Raw genomic sequence first — 11461 nt, 5'->3', positions numbered from 1 at the left:
TGCAGTATTCTTCTCAGATGCTGAGAACATGTGAAGGATTCTCATATATATTGTTGAAAATCTAAAATTTCAGGACCCAGCTAGAATATGTGCCTGCACTTTCTTGGTGAAATTTGGTCTCTGCTGAACTGAATGACAGAAGGTTCACACATTTTCGTCTGTTCAAGGGAGTATCACCTGGATCAAGCTAATTTTGGGGTAAGTTAAGTTTATCAATTTGATTCACAGTGATTCCGAAATGCGTGATTTGCTCTTTTGGGACAAGATATGTTCATCAAGAATGTTTCAAGAAACATTTAGACAATGTTCTCAGATGTATGGTCTGATTTTTGTGTGCTCCTGTGTGGAGCCAGGGCTTGGACTCGATAGTCATTTTGGGTCAATTTTAACTCAGGATATTCTGTGATTCTATGAGCTGTCCATCTCAGGGTTTCAGATGTCTTCTGCTATAGGTATGCGGTCTTTAAATGCAGTTCTCTGAAAAAAAGGAACCAGGAATTACCTTGCTCATGTGCTAGTTTATCCACAATTTCATTAGATGAGAGTCCTCCCATTAATGCTCCTATCCAGTTTACTGCGAGGAGATAAAGTGTGACCTTATTTTTCTGAACCGCAGTGCACGCTTTTGGAATCCCTGTTGCTGTATAAACCTGTGATTAGCCACTGTGTTTCTGTACGTCAACAGAAGAGCCCTTGTGAAGTGGAGAAGAGCAATACCATGCATTCTTTGACTTTTGCACAAGGGTTCATTCTTTGGTATATGCTAGGCGAACTGTTTCTAGGCTGGGGAAGGGAAAAGATTCCTTCTTCCATACAGAACTAACTTCTGAAAATCGAAATCTGAATATAGAAAGTACCCATTCTTCTAATCCCCCACACATTTGACCTCATGACCCATCGTGATCTGTTATGTAATAGGCTCTATGAAAGGCACATGATGTATGGGTTGGTGACACAACAGGCATGACAGTTCCTACAGGAATATACCATATTATTGGTGCAGTCGCGTCCTACTGTGTGGAAGCAGAACTGCTGTATAATCTGTGAATGTGCTGAAAGCACTTGATTACAACCAAAGTGCATGTTGCACTTAAGGGCTTCCATCATCAACCATTTTTAAACCTTCCCAACTCAGCTGCATAAAAAAAATAATAATAAAAAAGAAAAGGGCTGCAAAATGGTGTGGTTTAAGATGGATAGGGTGAATCAGTCCTAGAAAAGCCAAGAATACCCCCTCTGCCCCTAGCACACACTGAAATTCCAGTAATTTTTAGGCTGAAAATTAGCTTCATAAGTACATTGCATCTAAATATCCCAAATTATTGAAAAATTCAATTCCTTCTCTAAAACATACTTGGCTTGGATGAATTACAGAGAAGTGGCATATTGCAGTGTCTGAACATAACTTTGTCAATTAGCTTTTGTGTAATTCTATACCGAATACAGTGTCAGGCTCCAAACCTGCCCAATCTCTGGCTTAAGAAAAATACTCAGCGAAGCTCCCACAAAATCTCTTACATAAAAACTTGTCTTCATTTTCATATTTTGAATATTCTACAGAAATGCTTAACTGCATTGCAAAGATACTAAATATTTTACAGAGGAAAAAAAAAAAAAAGAGAGAGAGAGAGAGAAAGAGACTTTGAAAATAACTTTTGCCCAATATCTTTAACACAAATAATTTCAAAACTTTAAAATTCTGAAAGTGTACATTCTTTAATCTGCAAGTTGTGTGAAAGATTTCACAAGAAACAAAACAAAACAAACAAACAAAAAAAAGAGCTCCCAAATTGAGTGAAACTGAAAACTCATATTCTGCTGGAAGAAACTTAGTTCTATTCCATCATGAAGCCTTCCAGTCAGGCTTTTGGACTTTCTAAATGAAACCCTTCCAAAAGCTAGAAGATACATCTTCTAATGCCAACAGGTTTGGTTGAAAAACTCCTTAGAAAAGTTCATCTTGAGATGCACAGGTGCATCTTGATGATGGTAGTGGTCCCTCACACTCCCCCTAGCTCAGTGCCAGCAGAACTGGCTCTGTGCTGTACATTGAGATGTAGTTGCCCTCAGACTGATACGCTGACAGCTGCCTGGCATTTCCATTTCCAGTGTGGGCTGCATGGCACAGCCTGCTTACTGGACAATATCTTCGAAAGCTGAGAAATTCTTTCTGAAGATAAAAGGAGCAAAAAGGTCTCCCTCTCTGTTCCATGAATTACTTTTCTCCGCCTCTGCTGCATATTTCTGCTGTATTCTTTTCCATTATGCATTCTTCCAGCATCCAGTATTTCCTGAATGGCAGAGCTGCCAAACAGGAGTGCCACCAGCCCCGTCTGACAGCACATCTGTCAGTCCCCAGCCTCCACAGCTGGTCTATATTTAGTTGGGTTTCCAGTACGGCAAACACCAGTCAACCACTTAAGTAACTCCAGGTCAAATGTGCTCCGAGACTGTCCGGAGCTTCACGGCTTGGATAGCTACTCATTTACCAGCAGTCTCACAGCCTAACCATTACCTTTTGCTTCAACTAGGAACTTTTTTGCATTAACTGTCCTCTGCCTGTGTTAGATATTTCACTTTCTCAGGTCCTGTGTAAATATAAAGGTTTCCAAGTTCCATCTGGTTCCAGTTACTCAAGCAGTAGAAATACACATGCTTCAGGAATTTGCAGACGGAGACTTACTGCCTTGCTGCTTATAAAATCCTTTACAAAGTTCACCATGCTCTGTTGCCTACTGATATACCTGTAGTCTATAAAACAATTTCCCGCAGATTTGCTTACATTACAGAAACAAACTGGAAGCTGGCACTCTCGGGCCCTTCTCTCTAATAAGGCTAACCTGCCTTCACTACTAAATATGGCTTTATAATACACACGCGCACGCACACACACACACACCCTTGACCACCAAAGACTGCCTCTTCCTGAAATCCCCCGTTCATATAAATACAGGAAGTAGAAATAAGAGAGGCTAAAATCAGACCTTCTTGGCAGTTTGCTTTCATTTCAGTGCTTGTTTAGTTGTCTGCCCTCCGATACTACCGAGCCTGAAGCTGGTTTCACACATCCTCCCCCTGCAGTCCCTTGAAATACCATCTTCAGTACAAACCTAAGGATGTGGAGGTTCTGCTCAGCGATGGCAAGGAATTGCTTTCTTTACCAAGGAACTCTAAAGCCACTGTGAAACAGAAAGTATCTTAAAGTTTGCTGTAATGATGAAAACATCAGCCGGAGACAAGGGAGCCGGGGATGACTCAGGGTAAGTCCTGAAACTTAAGTCACTGTTTTTAATAACTATGTCGCTTTGCTTTGCCCACTTAACAAAGAGCTCTTAACTGCATTTGCAAGCTGGCTGGGGGGGTTTCAGCTACACAATCGCTATGGTGCGGCACGATTGTGCTGTAAGTTACAGTATTTCCTTTAGCTAACATGTTCCAGCTGAAAACAAAGTGCGATACCTTTGTTTAACTCCAGTCTCAGCTATTTAGGGAAGAATAAGCACAAATTCCAAGCTGCAATTTAGGGGAAAGGACAGAGTAAGGGAGTTCTGTGCTATTTGGAAACGTGACAAATCCTTCCTGGGAGGCTTGCTTTGTTTCTACTGAAATGCTGAGAATTGGGTAAGGGCTCGTCCCTACCAGCTGGTGCTCACTCCAGCCCTACCTAGCGAAAGTTCACACAAACCATGTCCGCAGACTCCCAGGAGACTTCAGACGTACTTTTGGTTAGGAAAAAACTCCGGGCTTTCCTTGCTCCTGGCAAACAGGCACGGCACCTTGCAGGTTCATGCTCCAAGAAAACATAGAGGGAGAGAAAATAGGTTTTGACTGGGAGGACAGTCAGCTGCCGGGGCTCCAGGATCAGGCTGGAATCTGCCCAAGGCTCAGTTATATCATAAAGCTGATGCTGAAGCCGAGCGTTTCTGTTTCCTGTTGAAAACAATCAGGGGAAAATGACACAGCTGCTGGAACTTCCAGTCACCCCCTTGGAAAAACACCTAATACCAGATATTAAGAGTGCTTTTTATCTGCCTGACACACTTAGAAAGACTTTTTCCCACGAATGAAAGCTCCTAGCTGTGTCTGTGATGGGTGCAGTAGAAGGAGCTGTATAGGTGGGTGGTTACAGTGTACTTGCATTTTCAGTCACTGAGTGTGCTGCAACTCTGTCTCCTTTGGCTTGCAGCACACACAGTCAAAAAAGAGATAGAAAAGCTGCTGACAGGCTGCTATAGCTCCACCATAGCACTGTCCCAAATGTGCACATGGAGTGCAGGGGATGGAGGGAAAACCCTACATTGCAACTGTCACTGCTTTTGCCTTCAGATATTTACTGAGTCGCAAGGAACAACATTACACCTGGTCCAAGGTACAATTACTCAGTTCAACTCAATGCTAAACACAAAGGGGCAAGGATCACACAGTCATAAGAAAACAAACAAACAAACCAAAAAAAAAAGAAAGAAAGAAAAAAGAAGAACCCAATCCCAGCTCACTGACAAGTAGATAGCAATCCAAGGAATAGGTACTTTGCAGATATTCCCTGCATTTGTGATAGTTGAGATGCCACATACTGAGAAACTGAAAGATTTATACTGTTTATCTCTTTCTTAACTTGGTTGAAAGTTAACACATGCTTACAAAGATTTGCTTTCAGTTTAGCGTTGCAGGAGAAAATAAGCCACAAGCCCTAGATTTGGGCTGTAAATAAGTAGATGAAGCATGAATGGGCACAACGCATGTGTTCTTCATAAATCTATGAGCATCTGAATAATTTACCAACATACTTTTATTTCATTACCTGATTGTCTTTATTTACAATCTATCTCCCACTCTTAAATAAGGACTTAAGTAATTAAAAAATGTGTTTCAACTTTGTTTGCATGTCACAATATTGCTGAAGATCCTAAAAAGAATTACACTTCAGCGAGCATAGCTTGTATACTTGCTGTGCTGGTACAGAAGTAGAAATGTGACTAACTGATTAAATGTGACTTTTTGGTTATGCTCACGTGGAGTTAGGCACATATTCACAAAGTATTTGTAGATAAAAATAGTAGCTCTCAAAAGAGATGGTAACAGAGGTAAACTGATGATGGAGAATTTGGACCCAATTTAAAATTCTGTGCACAAAAATTTCATGAGCAATTGCTGAGATAGTACCTTTCTCCACCTGGGTTTTAATTATTTAATTAATTAATAATTTATTGTGAAAATTGTGAGTTATGAAATGGGAAAACTTCCTTACATGCACAGAAACTACGGTTGTGCTAATTATCATAGGAGTACCCTGGCAACTTGGAAAGTGCCTGTGTATCTGGTCCTTGCAGTGACCAAAGGGTCTGTTTTGCATGTAGCAAATCCCTAAGGAGGTTGTGCTGACTTACACCTCTGAAATGGCAGGAAGATGCTGGGAAGAAATCTGCATCCAAAACCAATAGCTCCTCAGAGGCAGATGTGGGGAGAAGGGTAACAAAGGGCTGGATAGAAATCAGTCTAATCAGATTCTTCCAAAACGGGTTGGAGAGGAGCAAGGAAATTATAACCAGTTATCCTAAGCTAGAGTCAGGCTAACTCAGCTAGGAGCGTTAATAAGTGATGAGATCACAAAACATCTGGAGAAATGTGAGCTGATTGAGCCTGGTGACCACAGTTTCATGAAAAGGTATATGCCTTCATTCCAACATCTGGGAAATGTATGGAGGAGATGATGAGAAGAGCAGACAGGAGCTGAGACAGACATAATCAGCAATATGCAAACATTAAATAGTCATTGAGGACAGTGGCTGGTGCAGGCAGTTGGGATGGGTTACAGCAGTTCTCACTTGTGGGGCACCAGGCTAGCTAATGAAGTGATGACTGTACATCTTTTTGGAGACACGTCTTTTTGGCACAAAACCCACATCACAATTGACATTGATTTCATGCAGTGAATGTAGAAAGAAGAGGCCAAGAACTGGAGGAGTCTGGGAACCAAACGACTCTCATGGGCTCACAGATCTGAGCTCCAGAGGGGACTGATTTGATTATCTAATCTGATCTCCTGTGTAGAGAATGCCAGAGAACATCTCTGGTAAGCGTCCTGTCAAACCCATCCTTTATGCTTGAATGGGAGCTTTTAAATCCCTGTAGGCTGAAAAAGCTCTCCTGCCCAGGTTACACACCTGGCTCTGCAGTGGGGTAAGTCTAATATGAACATTTTCAGGCTTGAATTGAGAAAACAATTTTAAAGAAAAACACAGCTCTCTTTGAGATCTGTCCTATGAGAAGAACTATAATCTAGGATGGTTTGAATTGGTGAGCAAGTAGTGTTGGCCTCAGAAGGTCTTAGGCACAATGCAGAGTGCTCCTGAACAAAACCCTCAGCCCAGTACATGTGGGGAGCTGTGCTGAAGCGGGGAAGGGACAGTTCAGGTAGCTGGAAACAAAACAGTGTTATCAAATCTCTCTGATGTCTGTCAAGCTCTGATAAAGGGGGAGATTTTCCTTTCCCACAGGATGGTGCTTCTCAGGAAGGAAATAACTGTGTTGCACCAGGATCAGGATATTATTGTAAAGATACAAAGAAAGAGGTGTTCTCTAAAGAGGCTTGGTGCATTCACAGAGTGGACTTATGTCTCCCGAAATTCAATTAAGAGAAAAGCGTGTTTGCGACCACACTGACTCATCGTGTGATCGCCAGCCTCAGCAGGTGCTTTGAGCACTTTGTGCAGTGGTGCTGGTGCTAGCACAGAAGGTGACTGGCCCTTCGATACCTCGGGTGCAGACCACACTCAAAAAGTTGTCCTTCAGCAGGGAGCTCCTCGTCATTGCAGACAGTCCAATGCCAGCGTTCATAGGAATGGGGGCATGAACGTAAGCCATGAGCAGTCTTCTCTTCGTCTCTTCTCCACTACAGTTTCAGCTAAAGATAGTTTCTCACTTCCTGTCCTAAATGGCTACGTGCTCTCTTGATTTTCCAACCTAGAGGCAGCATAGGCTGAAAGATGCACACGTGTCTCACTCTGTGTACAGCTATCTGCGCTCAGCAGTGTGTCCAGGAGGGTGGCTGTGAGGATTGCTTGGCGCAGCTTTGGGTTGGCTCCATCCCCTGCTACACCACGTGCACATAGTTCATGTACCTCAGAGAGGATCTATTTTGTAGTATTTTTCCTACTAAAAATATAGTAGGGCTATATTTTTACTTATCCATGATTAAGTATAGATGGTTTCTCAGAGATCAGCAGCATAGGTTTGTGAGACTCAGGAAGATCTCTAAATTGACCCGAAAAACAGACATTAGATACCTAAAACCTGTCTATTAGAAAAAGAAGCTGCAGCAAGGTTCAATTCCCAGAGCCTTAAGTGCTTGCCTGCTTTGATTGCTAAAGAGCACGGAAACCTGAGTTAGTGAAACTAGGACAACATACTGTCCATCGCGGATCTTTAAGCATTATAATTTTGGAAGGGAGTTGATTTATTGCATTTGGGAATAGAAATAAATAGTTCTTTGGGGGGGTCATTAGAAAGAAAAGGCAGCTGTTTGGAATGGCTGACCAAATTCTGGTCACAAGAATAGTGACAGAACACACAGATGGCTCTGTGAGCAGAGGGTCATTGAAAGCCCTGTGTCCCTGAAGACTAACTACACTTTTCCAACTAAAGTGTGAAGCATTCATACTACCAAAGAAGATTTCAGATTTACTTTTAGAATAGTTATGCATCAAAACAGAAAACAAGAATGGGCAAAGTCTGTTTTACTGCAGAAAAGTGTCTTTAAGGCTTTCAAAACACAGTGGAAGCAGTTAATGCACAGCCATGCTAAAAAGGCACTTACGCAGCAATTCTTGGCGAGAAAGCACTGGTCTAAGGGGTGGTCCATGATCCACCATGTGTCCTAGATTACTTTCCACTTTTCAGATATTTTTTTCTCTGTGGTGCTGAACGGGTATTTCATCATAGGTAACTAAAGTGGAATCTCCACAGTAAATCTTAGGCCCAGATTTGCACTAGGAGTAGGACCGAGACTGAATCACTTGTTTGGCTTTAATTCAACTTCTGTCCACCCCACCCACCCCTTACACACATGCCTTGCAGGGTTCAAAGGAGCTCCTGTGACCTCTCACAGCTGGGTACAGTCCCTAGAGAGTCACTTCTCTTGTCACCAAGTACAGAATCCACCTGCCTCCTCCTCCTCCAGCTTGTCCACCCCAGGGCTCTGGCTGGCTGGCCATTCACAGCAGAGCTAAGCCCCAAGGCAGTGGGATTGTGAATGGGTTTCTCGCCAGGGGCACTGCAGCCACATTCGTTTGCCTCAGCTGCATTTGGATTACTGAACCAGTTTGAGGCAGGGGCCCTAACCAGCAATGAACCTGCTGGTGCTCATCCGTACAGAGGACTGGGGATGCTACTGCAATACAGATAAGTAAATAAGTAGTCCCCTAAATAAATGATGCTTATTTTCAATAATCACCCAAAAAGTCAAGACCTGCTCACTGATCTTACCCTCTCTGTACCACAGTTATCCCAGATATAAATTGTAACTGAGTAACAGCACTATATCATCCAAGCAACGTAGGAATTGGTTAATTGAAATTTGTTAGGAGTTTTTAAGGTGGCAAAAGGCAAGATGATACTGATGTTTAGGAGAAAAGCTTGAAAAACATTCTTCTGTTTGGAGGAGGTCCTTTTATCAGTTTCTCAAGGCTGCAAAGTCTGTAGTAGAAATCCTGCTGGCAACTAATTCTGTCTGGCTTAAGAGAAATAATTTGCTCTTACAGGAGGTTCAGTTTGAGGATGGAGAGAACAAAACCCTGCTAGTCTTTGGTTCTCCCAGTTACATTTGCCCAAACTTTAAGGGGTTTGTGTGTGGAGAAAGAAGTGATTTTTTTTTCCTTTGTGAATATTTGTGGTCATTATCTCTGAGCTGGAGGGGGCTGGAGTGCTTGTTGTGTATTTTATAATGCTAAAAACCTTCAAACATTAGTATTTGTGCAGGGAAGTATGTGACAAAATTGTTCTTAAAACTTGGGCAAAGGTAATACATAAGAGATTTTAAAAAGGTTCTTTCTTCTCCAGAATTTGCTGAATGAGAGGAGGCAATGCCCTTACAGCCCTAGTGGGAATGGCGTGGGTCACTGCTTTTGTTATCAGAGCTGTAGGACTTACTCAAAGCTGGGCAAAATTACTGGAATTACTAGCCATGGACTGTAGGGGTCATAACACTGCATTAATGGAGTGAAACCTATAGGGGCTGCCCTTGAATTTGAAGAGCAAATTGCTCTGGAAGGTATGTATATATTACTGAGCCCTAGCCGACATACCCACCAGTCAAACGAAGGTGGGCAGTGCTTCCAGGAGAGCCAACCAGCAGGGGAATACTCTGAAAATCACGTTGACAGGGGCACAGCACATCAATACTTCAAAGCAGTGCGTGTAAGGGTGCTGGGCACACCCAGGCTCCAGCATTGGTCTAGGTGGCTTGAAGAAAAACTGCAGTGAGATTGCTGACCAGGGGCAGGCCTCCTGGGGGACTTACCACCAGAAAGGGTGCACAGCATTTGCAGGGGTTGAAACCTGGCTGTCAAATCTCTGTTAAGCTCCTGCACAGGGTAGAGCTGTGTGTCCATGCGTGAGGGTGGCACCCCACCTTCTGTGGAGGGCCAGTGGAGGCTGGTACATGAGGCTGCTTATGCATGTGCTGTATTTTCTGCCAAGACCCTTGGCACCCCACTCTCTCCCTGCAGCACTCTGGTATCGACAAGCTGCTTGAACAGTGTAGGAACACGTGTACAACCCCCACCTCCCCCTGACTGAAGCAATCCCCAGGCGTGCACGTGGCCGAGTTGGAGCTTTTTGCTGGTGTCAGTCCGGAGCAACTCCAATAGAGAGAAACTTAGACAGAAATCCCTTCCAGGCTCTTGGGTTCTTGCTTCTCAGACAGACAAGGCAAGCTTTCAGCTGGTGTTTTTTAGCTGTGAAGTTTGTGTGTGTATATGTGTGTTTAAATGCATAATAAAACAGCGCTGCAAAGCAGCTGTGGTCAAGCAAGCAGAGTTATTTAAGCTGTGCAAATATAATAGAGCAACAGGCGTCACCCAATATGGTAAATATCTTAGCCGCAAGCCTTTCCTTTGTCCATTTTGTGCCTCTCTGAGCTATCTAAAGTAATTCTACCCACTTCCAGAAATGGGATCTCTAAATCAATGTATCTCGCCAGAGTGGGAATGCTAAGGTAATGCTTCCCTCGAGGTTTCAGCTGTGAGAGGTTTGGAGTGCTTAGCTTCTCTTACCCTGCACCCAAAATAGTATAAATCTTTTTGCAAGTGAAGATGATTACTTGAGCAGCAAAGGATTAGCAGATGTGAGCACTGCATAGCTGGTTATGCTAGTCACATTTTCCTAAATAGATATTCTATTAGATGCACACGAGCCAGGGAGTGCTGAAGAATGTAGCTCTTTTCAAACAGATGAATATATACATGCGTATCAGTGTGCCTTTCCCAGACTTTCCATCACCTTTCTGCTGAACAGGGAATATGTTTATGGTCAAGTTAAGGATTTCTGCTTTCTGCATTACTGATACCTTTAAAAGGGACAAAGCTTATTCATTAATCTTAATGACATTTTATGATTAATATAAAGCCCTTGTACGTATAAAGAGAGGATCACAGGATGTTTCACAAATGCGAAACAGCAATTAGCTGAAGACAGATATTTACTACAGCTGCTGTAGGAAGGGAAATTGAGGCACAAGCTTGTGGAGCTGATTTGGTTATAGTCACTCACTTAGTAACCCTTCAATCCTTGTAATGCATTTATTCCCTGGACTTGCTCTCTACCATCCTTTAAGTTTGGGGTAAGGCCAGAAACAGAATCCAGTTCCCATAAATCCTTTTCTTTTCAGTTTTCTGCTGGATTAGGGTGCTGAACCAATTTCCTTAGTGGTTACTCTGCCTCTAGATCTGAGGCAAGAGAAGCAGCAAAAGCAAAGAGGGGGGAATGTGTGCAAGTGCGGTCCGGGGACTGCCCTTTCAGCAGTATCCTTGCCATTGCCCTGGATTAAGAGGCGCATGAAACTATGCTCTAGGGAGTTGTTCTCTGAGCTGGACTGCAGTCCTGGCTCAGATCTGGTCCTGCAAGGGCTGGGGCTGCTGGCATTTGCTGTCTGCAATTTGTCTGTGGGACAACACTGTTTCTGGTGGGGTTGAAAGACCTGTCTTAATACTTGAAGTAATTCCTTGACTATGTTAATTAGTACTTTCCATTTGCTTTTGCGAGGCTAATGAATTGTTTGGGAAATTTAAATGTTTTGTTGAAACCAAGTAAATATGTTCAGCCCTTTGGATGCTGGGGAAACCTTGCCAAATGTAGGGAGTCCTCACAACTCAGGTGCACTCCTCCTGTGGCGCTCTGGAGAAAGCCAGTTTTATGAAGCCTCTGTCTTGTAAAAGCAGCTGCTGGGCAGAACTGGGAGCAGTTG

General features: G+C 43.0%; 1 protein-coding gene across 1 annotated transcript in view; it reads left to right on the top strand.

The window, feature by feature from the left end:
* Nucleotides 1-2941: 2941 nt before the first annotated feature.
* Nucleotides 2942-11461, top strand: part of RIN3 (Ras and Rab interactor 3) — a 68539-nt gene continuing 60019 nt past the window's right edge. Inside the window, exon 1 of the mRNA XM_038179419.2 lies at nucleotides 2942-3260. Within this exon, the coding sequence (XP_038035347.2) occupies nucleotides 3214-3260 (47 nt within the window). The 5' untranslated portion in view covers nucleotides 2942-3213. The remainder of the gene's footprint in view (nucleotides 3261-11461) is intronic.

This window comes from Anas platyrhynchos, chromosome 5 (genome assembly GCF_047663525.1).
Source record: "Anas platyrhynchos isolate ZD024472 breed Pekin duck chromosome 5, IASCAAS_PekinDuck_T2T, whole genome shotgun sequence".
Taxonomy (NCBI): Eukaryota; Metazoa; Chordata; class Aves; order Anseriformes; family Anatidae; genus Anas; species Anas platyrhynchos.
The sequence above is the reverse complement of the archived record's forward strand: the minus strand, read 5'-3'. Positions and strand labels throughout refer to the sequence as shown.